The sequence below is a fragment of the Misgurnus anguillicaudatus genome, chromosome 18 (assembly GCF_027580225.2).
Source record: "Misgurnus anguillicaudatus chromosome 18, ASM2758022v2, whole genome shotgun sequence".
NCBI lineage: Eukaryota > Metazoa > Chordata > Actinopteri > Cypriniformes > Cobitidae > Misgurnus > Misgurnus anguillicaudatus.
The window spans coordinates 28,155,281-28,173,055 of record NC_073354.2 but is presented as its reverse complement, the minus strand read 5'-3'; the positions used below and the strand labels follow the sequence as shown (position 1 = coordinate 28,173,055).

At 35.6% G+C, this 17,775-nt stretch overlaps 4 protein-coding genes across 11 annotated transcripts in view; 1 reads left to right on the top strand and 3 right to left on the bottom strand.

Annotated features, from left to right (window-relative positions):
* Positions 1–86: 86 nt before the first annotated feature.
* LOC129429137 (epoxide hydrolase 1) lies at positions 87–12,183 on the bottom strand. Of its 2 annotated transcripts, XM_055185636.2 has the most exons (9): positions 12,082–12,183; positions 4,119–4,315; positions 3,858–4,038; positions 3,441–3,659; positions 3,086–3,215; positions 2,388–2,599; positions 2,083–2,191; positions 1,627–1,749; positions 87–314 (listed from the first exon to the last, which is right to left on the bottom strand). In XM_055185636.2, the coding sequence occupies exons 2-9, from the start codon at positions 4,302–4,304 to the stop codon at positions 104–106; spliced, it is 1,371 nt and encodes a 456-aa protein (XP_055041611.2). In that variant the 5' UTR covers positions 4,305–4,315; positions 12,082–12,183; the 3' UTR covers positions 87–103. The 2 variants fall into 2 exon arrangements, with proteins under 2 accessions (XP_055041611.2, XP_055041609.2); XM_055185634.2 differs by lacking the exon at positions 12,082–12,183 and having other exon boundaries at positions 88–314; positions 4,119–4,406.
* ephx1 (epoxide hydrolase 1, microsomal (xenobiotic)) lies at positions 7,790–12,205 on the bottom strand. The gene is made up of 9 exons (XM_055185637.2): positions 12,082–12,205; positions 11,234–11,427; positions 10,971–11,151; positions 10,565–10,783; positions 10,140–10,269; positions 9,514–9,725; positions 8,927–9,035; positions 8,372–8,494; positions 7,790–8,217 (listed from the first exon to the last, which is right to left on the bottom strand). The coding sequence occupies exons 2-9, from the start codon at positions 11,414–11,416 to the stop codon at positions 8,010–8,012; spliced, it is 1,365 nt and encodes a 454-aa protein (XP_055041612.2). The 5' UTR covers positions 11,417–11,427; positions 12,082–12,205; the 3' UTR covers positions 7,790–8,009.
* A 1,612-nt stretch (positions 12,206–13,817) lies between these two features.
* Positions 13,818–14,991, bottom strand: srp9 (signal recognition particle 9). The gene is made up of 3 exons (XM_055185638.2): positions 14,764–14,991; positions 14,423–14,491; positions 13,818–14,339 (listed from the first exon to the last, which is right to left on the bottom strand). Exons 1-3 carry the CDS (start codon positions 14,833–14,835, stop codon positions 14,220–14,222), a joined length of 261 nt encoding a protein of 86 aa, XP_055041613.1. The 5' UTR covers positions 14,836–14,991; the 3' UTR covers positions 13,818–14,219.
* A 1,337-nt stretch (positions 14,992–16,328) lies between these two features.
* enah (ENAH actin regulator) overlaps positions 16,329–17,775 on the top strand; it is a 132,119-nt gene continuing 130,672 nt past the window's right edge. For 4 of the 7 annotated variants that reach the window (XM_055187274.2, XM_055187276.2, XM_073856240.1 and 1 more), the window contains exon 1: positions 16,329–16,646. In XM_055187274.2, coding sequence (XP_055043249.2) covers positions 16,642–16,646 — 5 coding nt within the window. In that variant the 5' untranslated portion in view covers positions 16,329–16,641. The remainder of the gene's footprint in view (positions 16,647–17,775) is intronic. The other 3 variants (XM_055187278.2, XM_055187277.2, XM_055187279.2) reach the window with 2 other exon arrangements.

Here is a 17,775-nt window from a genome sequence, read left to right as displayed (position 1 = left end):
GATATGCTGCAACTTGTGATATAGCACTTTAATGTGCTATGAAAGCTAATGGTCACTCTTTAAATGCATCTAAGAGTTAAATAAGAGCACATGTGTGTAAGAGCTATTTCATCTTTATTTTCTCCACAATCTTCACAAACTTCTGAACGTCCTCTGCCAGTAAATGCGGCTCCTCCATAGCCGCAAAGTGTCCACCGTGAGCCATAGGAGTGTAGGTCTTGAGGTTATGGTATTTCTGTTTGACCCAAAGTTTAGGGCTGTGCTTGACCTCATTGGGAAAAGAGGCCATGGCAGCTGGAACATAAACCGGAATTCTATTGGGAAGAAGAGAAATAACAAAGTGATGTAATTAAACCACAAAATATACACTACCAGTGATAAGATCTTATAAGATCTTAAAAATTATGTATGGTTAAAGGCAGGGTGCATGATCTCTGAAAGCCAATGTTGACATTTGAAATCACCTAAACAAACACGCCAATAGAATCTGGACCTTCATTTGATAGACCCGCCTCACACATACGCAACCCAGGCAACGATGTCGAGAAAGAGGTCTCTGCAGAACAAAAAGAGGTGTTTCCCAATTTTGGGGCATCTTTAAACTGAAATAGGTGTTTTTCCATCTCTTTGTATGATATGATCCCAAATGCATTTTTGAGAAGGAGGTCTCTGCGGAACTAAAAAAGGCGTTTCCAAATTTTGGGGCGTCTTCAAACTGAAATGTGAAGTGTTAAAAAATAATGATGTATGGCTTTTCAGGGCTTCCGTACTTTTTTGATTGGATGGTTAAAAATGCCTAATCCCAGTATGAAAACACCCCAAAATCGGGAAACGCCCATTTTTTGTTCCCCAGAGACCTAAGGCTTGTTCGACTTCATGCGCGCCGCAAGAATCGACAGCCAGATCACGTCGAAGTACCGCGAGAGCGATTCGCAAAATCATACGGGGGAGGAGTGTGCTTTTAAATCGCTATCGCAGAACTTTGACGTCATCTGGCTGTTGGTTCTTGCGGCGCCGCATGAAGTCGAACAAGCCTCTATACTTGACGATGTCGGTTACTAGACATGCCCCTAACTGCTGATTGGCCACAAGTGTTTTGGTAGTCGGCCCGACTTGCTCTTCCGAAGTGTTTTTCAAAAATCTAGCTGTACCAAACAGATTAATTTCAGTTATTAAAAACTAAGATTTCCTTTTAAAATATTATTTTTTAAATAGATGACTTGGACAGAATATTGAAGGAAAAGCTGCCACTGAGAGCCCAGATTAAATGTGACCTCACATCCTAAGGTGAAACTTTTAAGTTTCTTGATAAAATGACTAGCATGGTTTTGCATTTTCTAAGCAAAGGATGACTGCACTTCCAATGATAAAATATAACAGTTTTGATTTGTTGTATTCACTAAAATAATTCCCAGTTACATTTTTGTTATGCCATAGTTTGGACGAGTCTATCATTATTATTCTGTAATGTGGAAAAAATATAAAAAACGAGTAACTGTTTCTAAATTTTTGACTGGTAGTGTACATCTTGGATGTTTTTTAAGACCATGCATTTTGCAATTTTTGAAAAACAACATAAAACTATTGAATTAAGTAGCATTTAATTAAAGATATAGTTTCTCTTACTTTGTATGGGCCTGATCGGGACCTTTGCTAAAATTCTCCTTGTAGAACCGCATTGAGGATATAATAGACCTTGAGGTCCAGTAGATCATCACATTTGTCAGTAGATCATCAAGAGAAAACTTCCTGTTGGACAATTAACAAAATTTTACCAAACACATATGTGAACCTGGACCACAAATCTAGTCATAACAATTTTCTTTAACAAGCTTTCCATTGATCACCTTTAAAGTTTTCCTTAGCAACACATTAATATTAATAAATAAACCTTGAGGAAAGTCTTCCAAGAAGAGTTGAAGCTGTTATAGCTGCAAAGGGTGGGTCAACTCCATATTAAACCCTATGGAATAAGAATGGGATTTCTTTCAGATTCATATGCATATAAAGGCAGGTGTCCCAAAACTTTTGGCAATATAGTGTATTACAAATATCTTTTACATTAAGCTATAAAATTATTACCTCTCCAATCCACCATCATCAAGATCCCTAAATTCAGGATTGGTCCAGGTTGAAAACTTCTCACAAATGTAGGCAGCCAAACCAACAGGAGAGTCATTCAATCCACGTCCTGTGTTACACAGTCAGGGTTAAAATCGAATATATATATATATATATATATATATATATATATAGTATGACTGACCCATATGTCTCATGTGATATATTTACATGTGTTAATCGTGTTTTGTAACATAAAATTAAAGTCAGTTTGAAGATCCACAGTCCATTAAGTTAATTCACTGTGAATGCATTGTGATTCTTACCCGCAGTGTCAGGTTTAGTGGCTTGTATGTGCATATATCCAGATTCTTTCATGGTATCCAACACAAGCTTCTTCACACAGGGAAAGACACGTTTCAAATCATGCTCAGTAAAGCCAAACAGGTTGGGGAACCATCGCCCAAAAACTAAAGACAAAACCATAAGAAGGCCTGGTTCAGGGGCAGCAAAGTTAATATGGAGACCTTTCACTGTGCTGAGGAGAAAGAAGGCCAATGGTCAGTTTTGACAAGATAATTTTGGAATAAAAACAAAGACCGGATTATTTTCATCAATTCTTGTATATTTCTATAATATTCATCCATCATTAGTGATCTCAACCATGTTTCTTTCTCTGGTTTTCATAAGCACACATGGAAGTTTGTCGAGACCCCTTTGTAAACCACAGATTTAGTGCATTAATGATTTAATTAAAACCAAAAGTGGTTTAAAAATTACATTAATACATTCATTAATCATACATTTTGTTTAATTAAACCTCAGACAAACAAGGTTACTAAGCCACAGCACTACATTCTATCATTTAATATGTTTTGTTTAATTCAAATTCTAAGTTTGAGATTGTTTTATTTTATGAATTTTCTTTGGGGTGGGAGGTCCAAGAGATGCAACCTAAACAAAGTGGGGCGCACCCCAAAAAGTTTAACCAATGATCTGCTGTAATAAAACATTTTAATCATACTTGTGCTCCAGCTGGGCCATATTAGTAGTGATAAGTGAACCCCAATCTCCTCCTTGAACGTAGAATTGATTGAAACCAAGTCGCTTCATCAGTTTATTGAATATGTGCGCTGCACACACCGAGTCAAAACCTGTACAAAAAACCATTATGACCATCAAAACGTAATGATAAATATTGTAGGTGGTACTTTATTTTACAGTATGTGCACTTCCAGTGTACTTACCCAACAAAGTACTGGTAACTACGTGTACTTTACATTTATGCATTCAATCTAAACATTGTTTTATTAATATGCGTGTTCAAACCCATGACGTTTGTGTCAATAATACAATGCAATCGTAATCTAGCTCTTTACCTTTCTTATGAGGGGCCTCAGAGAAACCATAGCCAGGTATGGAGGGACAAATAACTTCAAAGACAATGTCATCAGGGCTTGATGGCTCCGTAAGCAGAGGGATTATACCGTAAAATTCATAGAAAGAGCCTGGCCATCCGTGTACCATCATCAGAGGCACAGCACGGGTTCCTTCTGGCAGATTCTTGGGCTTCACATGGACATAGTGAATATCAATTCCTTTATTAAAGATGAAAATACACAAAAACAAGAAAAATATATGTTTATTTTACTTCAAACAGATTGTTTTCATGCTGTCTCTGGTGTGATATCTTTGTAAGACATACAAAACATAGGAATTATAGCACGTTGTCTCTTATTTGATCTGTCTGTGAAAAATCTGGATATTACGCAAATAATTACAATAATTAAGCTTACCGTCAATTTTGGTTTTGAAATGAGGATATCGGTTCAGTATGTCCACTTGTTTCCTCCAATCAAAATTATTCCTCCAATAAGAAACAACTTTCTCAAGGTATCCGGCGTTGAAGCCATAGTTAAACTGACTCTCTTCAAGAGCAGGAAAACTGCGAGTCTGATCTATCCTTCGATGCAGATCCTCAAAAAAATGGATTAGGTTAAATGTTAGTTTAAAAAGCTTTGTCATAAAACAATAAGGGTGATATATAAAGTACATACCTCAATCTCCTCTGTAGTTGTCTCAATGTTGAAAGGGCGAATGCTGTCATCTACAGGTTTTTGGGGTCGACTTCCCACACCCCACCAGTTATCCTGTGCTTTTAGAAGACCTTTTTTCTTCCTCTTCAAACACACCAGGGCAACCACTGCCCCAAGCACCAATGCAACTGCTAACTCTATGTACATAGTGAAAAGCCCTGGAATAAGGCAAAGAAACCAAAATAAAGGATAATCCCCTTGTTGTTAAGTGTCTTGCTTGAATGGCTTGCAGGGTTTGAATCTACAACCTTACATCAGCTCAGATCATAAACCACTAGGCTAAAGAAATATGGAGCAACTGTTGCACAACATTTCCAGCACTGGGATTACTGATTACCAGTTATGATTATTGTTATAAAATGTGGGTCAATATGCATGACAAAGCTTTTTTTCTGTTTGAATGTCTGTCACAACTATGAATGGATAATGTTTATAAACACGTGAATACTGTATCTTAACTGTATAGTCAAATGCATATAAGCGTGCACACACGTACCTACAATTGTTATATAGAAACCACAGAAAAAAAATGCCGTAGCTACTACCTTACTATGCACATACTTACTACATAATATAAAAAAGGTGTTCGGCTCTTCATTCGGTTTATAGTGGTGGCTTACATTGTATGCCTACAAAAAAATATATAAAATTATTTGTCCACTTGCATTTGCATTGTGTCATGTAAGTGATGGCGATATAAAACCTGGCTTTTTTAAATTAGACTATGGGGCGGTTTCCCAGACAGGGCTTATCCTAGCCCCAGACTAAAATGTACGGCATGTTTGAGCTGCCTTAAATTAAAAACACCTTGAACTGACATATCTTAACATCATTGCCGTTATTTTGATTGCCAATATTGTTTTTGTAAGGTTTGTTTTTAAAAAAAGGCTTATCTTTCATTTTACGATTACATAACATAACTTATCACCACCCTTTAAATACCACAATATTTTTTATATAAACAATATAATTTAAAATAAATATGTTGTCTTTAAGTGATTTAAAAATTGTGCAAGCATTGTGCCATGTCATGCTGATGCAGCAAAAAGGACTGCTACTCTTTAGGTATGTTTAACTTGAAGGTAATATAGTTAAATGTTACGACCCTTTAAAAGTTGTCTAGGGTAAGGAGTAACATTTATGGTTGTGGTAATTTGTGTAGGTGTAGTAAGCAAAAGAAGAATGCAAGAACACAAAATAACAATGAAATGTGTGATTTATTATGTAGGCTATACAGGTGAGAAAGTAGATAAATGGACAATAAAAAATAAATATATAAACCCAAGAGAAAATGAGAAGCTAGTGACGCCACAGTAAATAAAGAAAAATAAAAAAAACAATACTACTAACTGTTTTAAAGGGATAGTTCACTTTAAAATGAAAAGTCTGTCATCATTTACTCATCCTCACGTTGTTCCAAACCTGCATGAACTTCCCTTCTCTGACGAACACAAAAGAAGATATTTTGAGAAAGGATGGTAAACACACAGCAGTAAGTGACCATAGACTTCCATAGTGGGAATAAAAAATATGATGGCATTTAATGGGTACCATCATCTGTGTGCTTACCATCATTTATCAAAATATTTTCTTCATCATTTATCACAATACTTCCAAAATATTTTTTTCCTACTATAGAAGTCAATGGTCACTTTGTGTTTACCATCATTTCTCGGGATATCTTCTTTTGTGTTCATCAGAAAAATGAAATTCATACAGGCCCAGAACAACATGAGGATGAGTGAATGATGACAGAATCTTCATTTTAAAGTGAACTATCCCTTCAAACAAGAAAAGGAAGTCTTAAGCGCCTAGCGCCGTATACTTCCCTACTCTAAGCTTACAAAATGAAACATACAAGAGGTGGCGTACATAGCTGTCAACATTGGGATTTGAAAATAAGGGAAATTTCCAGAATCCTAACAATTCCCATCCATAACAATTGGAAATGGACACTGCAAAAAACAACAACACACACACAAAAAAAAACAGTAGTGTTGTCTTGTTTTCACACTGTAAAAAATACCTCGCTGCCCCAAACCTCCTTGCCAAATCAACCAAGATTTACAAGTCATGTCAACAGAGATAAGTTGTCACAACTTATCAAATATAGCTGATAAAAGTCAACTTAATTTTATAAGTTATAACAACTCACCTGTAGTTATAACAACTCATCTCGAGTCAAGATAAATAATAGTAAGTTGAAATGACTTGTAAATCCAAGTTGATTCAACAAAGAATTTTAAGGCAGCAAAGTATTTTTTACAGTGCAGTACAATTATTTAATATCTTCTTGATTAGCAAAATGATCCAAGAAAACAAGTCCGGTCTGTAGACAAAAAAATATCAAATTCAACCGAATTTATGCTTAAAACAAGCAAAAAGAAAAAATCTCCCAACGAGGTATGAAAAAACATACCTCGAATTCAAGGAACATTCAAGAAAAATGCGCTTAGCCCATTGGCAGATTTTTTTGCTTGATTTATGCACAAAATCACTTAAATTTGATATTTTTGGTCTAAAAACCAGACCCATTTTCCTGGGTCGTTTTGCTCATCAAGAAAAAGCATCTTAATTTAAGAATTTTTAGATAATTTTACTGAAAACAAGACAAAAATACAAAGATTTTTTTTCTTTTAAAAAATCATTTTTTTGCAGTGTCCACGCGGCTCGTAATCCTCATCCCATCCACGGGAAGATTTTTCTTGTTACATTGGCAGGTGTCCACCTGCTTTACCGGAGGTGAATGTAACAAACATTAAATACACCAATGTGAGATGTATTATGTAAAAACTTAAAATACGGGAAATTGTTTAAACAGGATGGCGGGAATTAATGGTAAAATATGGGAGAATCCCGGGAAAACGGAAGGGTTGACAAGTATCACATTTCTAAACGTAAATCCCTCGAAATTGTTAAATTTCGTTTCTCCGAAAATGAAACATAAGGTATACAAAGTAAATGAACACTAAAACTGCAAATCCATTACATTTTGTTCCAGCCTCTACAAGGAAGTTCCTGCAACTTGCTCTTTCCAAAAGCGTGTCATCTCTAATATTAGTCAATAAACTTAAAGGAACAGTATGTAAGAAATGAATATCAATTAATCATAAAATGGCCCTGATATGTCATTAGACATTAAGAAATCATTTTCATTTCAAATACTTATATTACTGACAACAGTGGTCCGGCCAGGATATTGTCATTTAAAAAGTGGAGTTGCAGCCCTCAACTGATGTTTATGTTGTCATGTTGTGTATTGGCCACCAGTTTTGTGATTGCAGTACCAGTTTTGGCCACAATCCTTCATACTGTTCCTTTAAACCAAACTTCTTCTTCCACCTGTAGATCTGGGTCTCCTTAAATAGTCAGCTCTCAGACTGTTTTAAAAACAACTGTTCAACACTGAAATGTCCTTGGATGGATTCAGTCTGTGTCCATGGCTCCACTGTGAGACTCTTTGGAGACCATTAATCTCATCAATTTCCCATGCAGTTTCTCAATCTTCTTCACATCTTGGCATGGGTCTGATTGGTTTTGTACTGTAAACACTGAGATTAAACTGATATAAATAATACAACATATACAAAAAACTCACACAAACAAAAAGTAAAACAACAGAGCACACGATAAATAGTGCATTTCTTATATTTCCAGCATATTTCTTACATCTCAGCATGCAGTAATATTGCCCAAAAATGAATATAAATTGATACAATTGTTCATAGTTCAGCATAATTTAAGTTATGCTGCAACTTGTGATATAGCAGTTTAATTTGCTCTGAAAGTTAATGGTAACTCTTTAAATACATTTAAGAGTTGAATAAGAGCACATGAGCATAAGAAATATCCTCAGTTCATCTTTCTTTCCACAATCTTCACAAACTTCTGAACGTCTTCTGCCAATAACTGTGGCTCCTCCATAGCCGCAAAGTGTCCACCGCGAGCCATAGGAGTGTAGGTCTTGAGGTTATGGTATTTCTGTTTGACCCACAGTTCAGGGCAATGCACGAGCTCATAGGGAAAAGAGGCCACGGCCGCTGGAACATAAACCGGAAGTCTATTGGGAAGAAGAGAAATAACATAGTGTATGTAATGAAACCACAAAATATACATCTTAGATGTTTTTTAAACCAAGCATTTTGCAATAAAAATAAAATAACATAAGCCTACTGAATTAAGTAGAATTTAATTAAATATATAGTTTCTCTTACTTTGTATGGGGCTGATAGAGACCATTGCCTAAATTCTCCTTGTAAAACCGCATTGAGGATATAATGGACCTCGAGGTCCAGTAGATCATCACATTTGTCAGTAGATCATCAAGAGAAAACTTCCTGTTGGACAATTAACAATATCTTACCAAACATATGTGAACCTGGAACACAAATCTAGTCATAACAATTTTCTTCAAAAAGCTTTCCATTGATGTATGGTTTATTAGGATAGGAAAATATTTGGCAGAGATACAACTTTTGAAAATCTGTATTTGGACAGCTATTGGAAAATCTGGAATCTGAGGGTGCAAGAAATCAAAATACTGAGAAAATCGCCTTTTAAAGTTGTCTAAATGAAGACCTTAGCAACACATATTACTAATGATAAATACATTTTTAATATTTACGATAGAAATTTTTAGCATAAACAAATAGATAATTTTGACCCATATAATGTATTGTTGGCTATTGCTACAAATACACCCATATGACTTTTTTTGTCCATGGACACATATTACAAATACATTTTATAGTAAACTATAATATTATTACCTCTCCAATCCACCATCATCAAGATCCCTAAATTCAGGATTGGTCCAGGTTGAAAACTTCTCACAAATGTAGGCAGCCAAACCAACAGGAGAGTCATTCAATCCACGTCCTATGTAACACATTCAGGGTTAAAATCGAATATGTATATTTCTCTTGTGACATCAGATTGACACGTGTCAATTCAACAGGCTGTTTTATATTGTTTTATTTGGCATAAATTTTCTTCTACACATCAGATTCACACGTGTTAAATGAACAGTATGTAGGATTGTGGCTAAAACTGGTACTGCAATCACAAAACTGGTGGCCAATACACAGCATGACAACATAAACATCAGTTGAGGGCTGCAACTCCACTTTTTAAATGACAATATCCTGGCCGGACCAATGTTGTCAGTGATATAAATATTTGAAATGAAAATGATTTCTTTATGTCTAGTGACATACCAGGGCCATTTTATGATTAAGTTATACACATTTCCTACATACTGTTCCTTTAATCATGTTTTTTAACATAAAAGTGAAGACAAGTTTGAAGATCCACAGTCCATTAAGTTAATTCACTGTGAATTGATTATGATTCTTACCCGCAGTGTCAGGTTTGGTGGCTTGTATGTGCATATATCCAGTTTCTTTCATCATATCAAACACAAGCTTTTTCACACAGGGAAATATGTGTTTCAAATCATGCTCAGTAAAGCCAAACAGGTTGGGGAACCATCGCCCAAAAACTAAAGACAAAACCATAAGAAGGCCTGGTACAGGGGCAGCAAAGTTAATATGGACACCTTTCACTGTGCTGAGGAGAAAGAAGGCCAATGGTCAGTTTTGACAGAAAAATATATTAAGAGATAATTTTTTATCAATTCTTATATTTTTCTATGATATTCATCCATCATTATTGATCTAAACCTCTGGTTGTAAACCACAGATTTATTGCATTAATAATTTAATGCAGTGGTTCTAAAATTGGGTGGCGTAAGATGGTGCCAGTTTTGAAGACATTTTATAAAATACATTAATTGATCATACATTCTGCATTGGCTACTAACCAACATCACTACAATATATAATTTAATATGTTTTGTTTTGTTTTAGATTGTTTTACGTCATGAATTTTCTTTGTGGTGGGGTGGCAACCTACACAAACTGGGCCATACGACAAAAAGTTTGAGAACCAATGATCTGCTGTAATAAAACATTTTAATCATACCTGTGCTCCAGCTGGGCCATATTAGTAGTGATAAGTGAACCCCAATCTCCTCCTTGAACGTAGAATTGATCGAAACCAAGTCGCTTCATCAGTTTATTGAATATGTGCGCTGCACACACCGAGTCAAAACCTGTACAAAAAACATTATGACCATCAAAACTTCAAAACATAATGATAAATATTTTAGGCTGTACTGTTATTTTACAGTATGTGCACTTACAGTGTACTTACCCAACAAAGTACTGCTAACTACATGTACTTTACATTTATGCATTTACCAGACACTTTAATCCAAAGTGCGTTTAGTATATATACATTGTTTTATTAGTATGTAATATGTTCAAACCCATGATGCTGTGTCAATAATACAATGTTAGGGTTTTAGTATTAGGTTCAGTGTTGGAACTTGCGATCTAGCCCTTTACCTTTCTTATGAGGGGCCTCAGAGAAACCATAGCCAGGTATGGAGGGACAAATAACTTCAAAGACAATATCATCAGGGCTGGATGGCTCCGTAAGCAGAGGGATTATACCGTAAAATTCATAGAAAGAGCCTGGCCATCCGTGTACCATCATCAGAGGCACAGCACGGGTTCCTTCTGGCAGCTTCTTGGGCTTCACGTGGACATAGTGAATATCAATTCCTTTTTAAAGATGAAAATACACAAAAACAAGAAAAATATATGTTTATTTAACTTCAAACAGACTGTCTCTGATGTGATACAGTATCATTTTAATATATAAGTATTATAGCATGTTGTATATTTTACTTTATCTGTCTGTGAAAAATCTGGATATTATGCAAAAAGAGTACAATAGTTTTAGGGTCACCATCAATTTTGGTTTTGAAATGAGGATATTTGTTCAGTTTGTCCACTTGTTTCCTCCAATCAAAATTATTCCTCCAATAAGAAACAACTTTCTCAAGGTATCCGGCGTTGAAGCCATAGTTAAACTGACTCTCTTCAAGAGCAGGAAAACTGCGAGTCTGGTCTATCCTTCGATGCAGATCCTCAAGAAATGGATTAGGTTAAATAATAAATAAGAAAAGCTTTCTGTCATAAAACAATAAGGGTGATATATAAAGTACATACCTCAATCTCCTCTGTAGTTGTCTCAATGTTGAAAGGGCGAATGCTGTCATCCTCAGGTTCTTGGGGTCGGCCTCCCACACCCCACCAGTTATCCTGTGCTTTTAGAGGACCTTTTTTCTTCCTCAAAAACACCAGGGCAACCACTGCCCCAAGCACCAATGCCACTGCCAACTCTATGTACATAGTGAAAAGCCCTGGAATAAGGCAAAGAAACCAAAATAAAGGATAATCCCCTTGTTGTTAAGTGTCTTGCTTGAACGGCTTGCAGAGTTTGAATCTACAACCTTAAAAGTTATCAGCTCAGATCAAAAATCACTAGGTTAGAGAAATATGGAGCAAAGTGCAACTATTGCACAACATTCCCAGCACTGGAATTACAATAGACAAAGCTGGGTTTTTATAAAATGTGGGTCAAAATGCATGACAAAGCCTTTTTCTGTATAGTTCCAAATACACAATAAACATGTTTGAATGTCTGTAACAACTATTAATGGATAAATGTTTATAATGCTTTGCACACATAAATATCATAACTGAATAGTCAAATCTGATTTATGACTTTTGAAGCTGGATTAATTGTACAGTAAAAGATTATAAAGAAGTTTCTAAACAATAATAATTACAAGAACATCATAATACAAGATTACTGCACATAACAAGTCATATGCATGAAGGAACACGTGCAAAACATTTATAGTTAAAACGACCGGAAAGTTGTTGTGTAATCAAAGCTTTACGTAACACAACGGATTGGTGCGCTGTTGTCGTAGACTCACAATAAATAACAAAGTCTCGCAAATAACTTATGTTAAAACTGCTGAATAATACAACTAGGCATGATCACTCACCTCAAAAAGAAGTAAATGGGTGTTATCGTTTAGCCCTGACAAAACGCAGAAACAACGCAGTGCAACATGGGAACTGTAGTCACAGTCCGTATGCGCGCGCTGACACGTTCCTACAGTTACCATAGAAACCACGGTGAAAAGACCGTAGCTATTACGTAACTATGCACATAACTACTACATAATATAAAACCATAATAACAATTTGTTAGTCTTTTCATTCAGATTACAGTGGTAGTGAAGTATATGCCTACAAAAAATTATCACAATAATTATCAATATTATCCAGCATTGCATTTGCATGCCGTTATGTGAGTGGGGGCGATAATGCTGTTTACTTTGTATAAATAGACTAAAAGGGGCGGTTTCCCAGACAGGGATTAGACTAGTCCTAGACTAAAAATAAATGTAGGAGCTGTCCAAACTGAAAACAACCCACACTGACATATCTTAAAATACATCAGTGCCCTTTGTTTTGCCTTAAAATGCATAAAAGTAATTTTTTAGTAAGGTTTGTTTGTTTAAACTAGCTATATTTCCTAATTAAATTAAGGCCAAGTCCTGGCTTAAGCTTATCCCTGTCCGGGAAACCACCCATATAAGACAATATTTTTAAACCAAGCTAATTCTTTGGCTTCCCACAAGCACCAGTGCATCACCTTCATTTTCTTGGAGATCTTGGTTCATTGGCAAGCTTATCTTTCAAGTTGATTATGGGGCGGTTTCTAATTTAAAAACACCTTGCATTGACATACATATTTCAGTACCATTTTTTTGTCTCAAGATGCACACTAATATTGCTTATTTGTAAGGTTTGTTTGTAAAAACTACTTAAATGTACTAATATGACTATAAGGCCTATTGTTGGATTAAGCTAAACCCTGTCCAGGAAACTGCCGCTACGTAACATAACTGATCACAATAAAATAAAAATCACTTTTTTATATAATAGATACATTTAATAAACTATGACATCATTTATACTCCATCTCCACATTTCTGTATTTGAGTATCAACTGTACCAAGTTTATTTCACTAGTGTCTTTATACAGCATCTTCATACAACTGCTCCATCTACGATATCAAGTTTCAAGAGTTTTTGACCAGTTACACTTTCACTAACGTTCCCATCCACATTACCAGTAAATGGCCTTACATGAACCATAAAGTATATTGTTATGCATTTAAATACACTCTCTACTTAAAGGGATAGTTCACACAAAAATAAAAATGATGTCATCATTTGCTTACCCTCAAGTTTATCCAAACCTGAATAAATGTCTTTGTTCTGCTGAACACCACTGAAGAGAATTGTATTCAAGCAAGACCCAGGAGCACCATTTACTTCTATAGTAGGAAAAATACTATTGATATCAATGGTGCTCTAAAACCGATTCTTTACAAACATTGTACTGCAGAGCACAGATTAATATATTTGAGCAAAGACGTTCATACAGGTTTCAACATGATGAAGTAAATAACAGAATTTGTATTTTTGGGTGACCATCCCTTTTAATAGTGCAACCATTTTTAAACAAAAATACTTCCATCAACAATGGAGTAGCTGAAAAAAATGTTGTACGAAGAATAAAAATGTTGTCTTTTGGTAATTAAAAATATTATTGCGCAAACATTGAGGTGTGTCATGCAGTTGCAGCATACATAAAATTACTCTCAAAACAATGAAAGTTATTCATATACATCCAAAACATTTTCATTACAGGCTAGTAGAGAAAGAATTGAAAGGGAGAAAAAAAACATTTATTTAGTATTATTGTACATCAACTATAAGACTGGATTTATCACAACATGGTTTTGATGTTTCTAAACATATTCTCTTGATATCGATGCAAGTTAAATTTATTTTCTCCAAACATGAAATAAAAGGTATACAAAGTAAATTAACACTAAAACTGCAAATCCATTACATTTTGTTCCAGCCTCTACATGGATACAAACACAGCAGCTTTTGTGGGAAGTTCCTGCAACTTGCTTATTCCAAAAGCGTGTCATCTCTAATATTAGTCGATAAACTTAAACCAAACTTCTTCTTCCACCTGTAGATCTGGGTCTCCTTAAATAGTCAGCCCTCAGATTGTTTTAAAAACAACTGTTCAACACTGAAATGTCCTCGGATTCATTCAGTCTGTTTCCATGGCTCCACTGTGAGACTCTTTGGAGACCATTAATCTCATCAACTTCCCATGCAGTTTCTCAATCTTCTTCACGTCTTGGGCCTGATCGGTTTTGTACTGTAAACACTGAAATAAAACTGATATAAATACAACATATACAACCACCTCACACAAACAAAAGTAACACTTGCACAAGCTTTAAAACTCACCACTGCATCATCTGTCACTTTCATACAGATATTTCCATCACAGTGTCGATATTTCAATACCACTCTGACCTGGATAAAGTTATAAACACAGACACATTAGTAAATTGAATAAATTGACAAACTACACCACCACATATGAGGCATTCAATACTATCTTTGACTAAACATCCAATTGATCCGAAATACATAAATTACATACATCCAAAAGCATTTTACACACTGACATAACGATATGTTAGTATATTACATCAACACGGATCCATTTTACACCACTTTGCTAACAGACAGATGGCATGTTACTGTAAAATGTGTTGCCATGATGTGTTTGTAGCCTGATTTACCTTCATCGGATCCGTGAGATAGAGTTTTTCAGCCGCTCGGGCAAACTCTTCCCATGTCTGATAATAAGGCATATTTTATATACGCTAACCAAATACACGTTTTTGTTAAATGCAAAAAAATCAGCGGTTTATCCACATACAGCTGTTTGAAACTAATTCCAGGTGGCCTAAAGCGCAGCCACCATTAATCGTAAGAAAACGCACTCTGATTGGTCGGGAAATGCACTGGCCAATAGGAAACGTGCATACTGCTGAGTCGGGGTTTAGTGCTTACGGTCTATGCGCATGCGTCCTCAATTACAGTGAACAGCGGCGATACTGGGGAATATTTAAAGGCACACATAGCATTACATTTTCAAATAAAACTAATACAATTCCCATTACAACCATTAAATCAATTTTCTGTGATGGTTCATAATGTTGTTCATAACTGGACAGCAATAAGAGCGTGTTAGTGGATAATATGTACAAATAAATGAAACAAAATTGCTCATATAGGCATATTATGTGTTGTTGTAGTTATAAATTGTGTTGATTGAATATGTTTTTTAGATTCAGCATCAATTCCCTGCTTTAAAAAATATGCATTTTATGCCATTAATGCAAAACTTAAACACTGATCAATGATTTAGTGATAAATCACTAAATATGTTCTAAAACCAACGTCATGGTGTCTGGTACGTGAAAGCAACAGAGGCCCAAATGCCCAAAAACTTTCCCAATGATTAATTTTCTTTTTACAGATACACAAAGCGTACCAGCAGATGGCAGTGTTGTATTTTGTACATCATCCCAAATAGGTTTTTGGATTCCACACTATGGCCGTTTCTCAATTCGAAGGCTGCAGCCTTCGGAGGTCGCATTTGCAGGCTGCATACGTCATCAGGCCTGGTTTATTTAAGTTAACTGAGCAGTACATTTGCAAGTCATAAGCATATTACAACTATTTACGATTAACTAACAATAATAGTCACATTTATAATTGTTAATATTCTGAAACAACATAGTATTGATGACGTATGCAGCCTGCAACGACCTCCGGAGGCTGCAGCCTTCGGATTGAGAAACGGCCTTCTTTTTGTCTGTACTTACTCCAGCCATATATCCTAACACCATAGTTCGTAAAAATAAGAAAAATTCGTGAAGCAGTCGAGGTGGTAACTAAGATCTATAAAAACACATTAAAGATGTATTAAAATATTTGTATGTTGTGAAGTTGTGCTTGGAGTGTAAACTGAAGTTCAGCTTTGCGAATAATTACTGAGGCAAAAAAGGAGGCAAAAAAATGACACACGATACATGCACAAAGCTTACAGAGTAAGGATAATGACTTGATTAATAAAAAACGTATCTATCTATCTATCTATCTATCTATCTATCTATCTATCTATCTATCTATCTATCTATCTATCTATCTATCTATCTATCTATCTATCTATCTATCTATCTATCTATCTATCTATCTATCTATCTATCTATCTATCTATCTAATCGTACGTGGGGGCGTGGTCAGTAAGTTTGTGCGTCTCTTGCGTGCTGACGTAGGCCAGTAAAGCTGTGCGTCTGTTCTGTGGCTGTAGAAGGGGATCCCAGCGGCACATTGCCGCTATTAGAAGCTCAGGCTCTCGGAAGACCAAACAGAAAAATATCATTCTTACTCACAGTTTTTTTTGCATCAGTATCCGCACCCAGCAGTGCGATGCGGTAGGTCATGTAGACCGAGCATTTTTTTTATTTACTTTGATTTTTATTTTTTTTACTTTGCGGGATAGAAACTCTGTGATCCTGCGGCGTTTCATTCATATCTTTTGTGACTTTGGCCAAGCGCGAACTTCACAAACTCTCTAAATTATATAACACCGGAGAAGTGAATTCACCATGAGGTAAGAAATGCCAAGTTTGATCAATGCATCGATATTCACGTTCATTTGTGATAAATATAGCCGCTAGTATGGTTGGTGTATGCATTTTGTGCGTGCACTATTTCCGCACTGCTTTTAAATAATTCAATAAACAAACAGCTGAAATTAAACAGACGAGGCGCACGATATAGAGACGATGGTTACAATTCAGCAATGAAAATGGATTAATTGGTCAAATGCACGCATACCAAGAGAGCAATGTAATTCATAGGGGTGTGGGATAAACGCACATTTGTATAAAGCATATGTATTATGAATATAAGTAGGCAGTTGTGCAATGCAGCATGACAGCGAGCTCAGGATATGTTACTTATTTAGGTTGCATCAAATGAAAGAACAATTTTGAGCTTGCAAAAAGATATAAGCACATTTTTTGTGATAAGAGACGTATTTTAAATTTGACTCTGGACAGTTTGTTCCACCCTTGCCTTTTGTGCACTTCATCTTTGCAATATGTTAGATAACGCTTGCTTTAACATTTTTGGTTTTATGACTTTATTTATTTATTTTATTATTCTTTTCTGTGTTTAATCTTCTATAGTCAAAGTGCCAGAGGTAGAATTTATATTGTGATAAAAGACGCAGTTCACCCCAAACTAAAAATTGTTTATTTCCACCACCATGGCATCCCAGGTGTGTATGACTTATTTCCTTAACCTAACCACAAACTTTGTTATTTTAAATAGTCTTTGCAATGCAAGTGGATGTGCAATCTATTTCAAGGTATAAAAGCACACACACACCCATCATAAAAGTATCCCATAAGGCTCAATTCAGTAAAAATGTTACTGCTAAAGTAAGTCATATACATCTGTGATGCCATGAAGATGGGAAATATAAGAGAATTTTCCCTTCAGGGTGAACTTTTCTTTTGTTACATTCTCATGTCTGGTAAGAGCATGTGTTAAACTTCCCAACTTTGCTTTGATGATCAAAACAATGAAGTGTTTCCTTGTGAAGACACATGAAGACAGAGTCAGCTGTTGGCAGCCTTTAGCAAAAACTAAAGGATTATGCGGCTACATAACTTTCCCCTGGGGGGACGAATGTAACTTGCATCCTGTCTTGGATTAATCTCTTCTGTATTGTT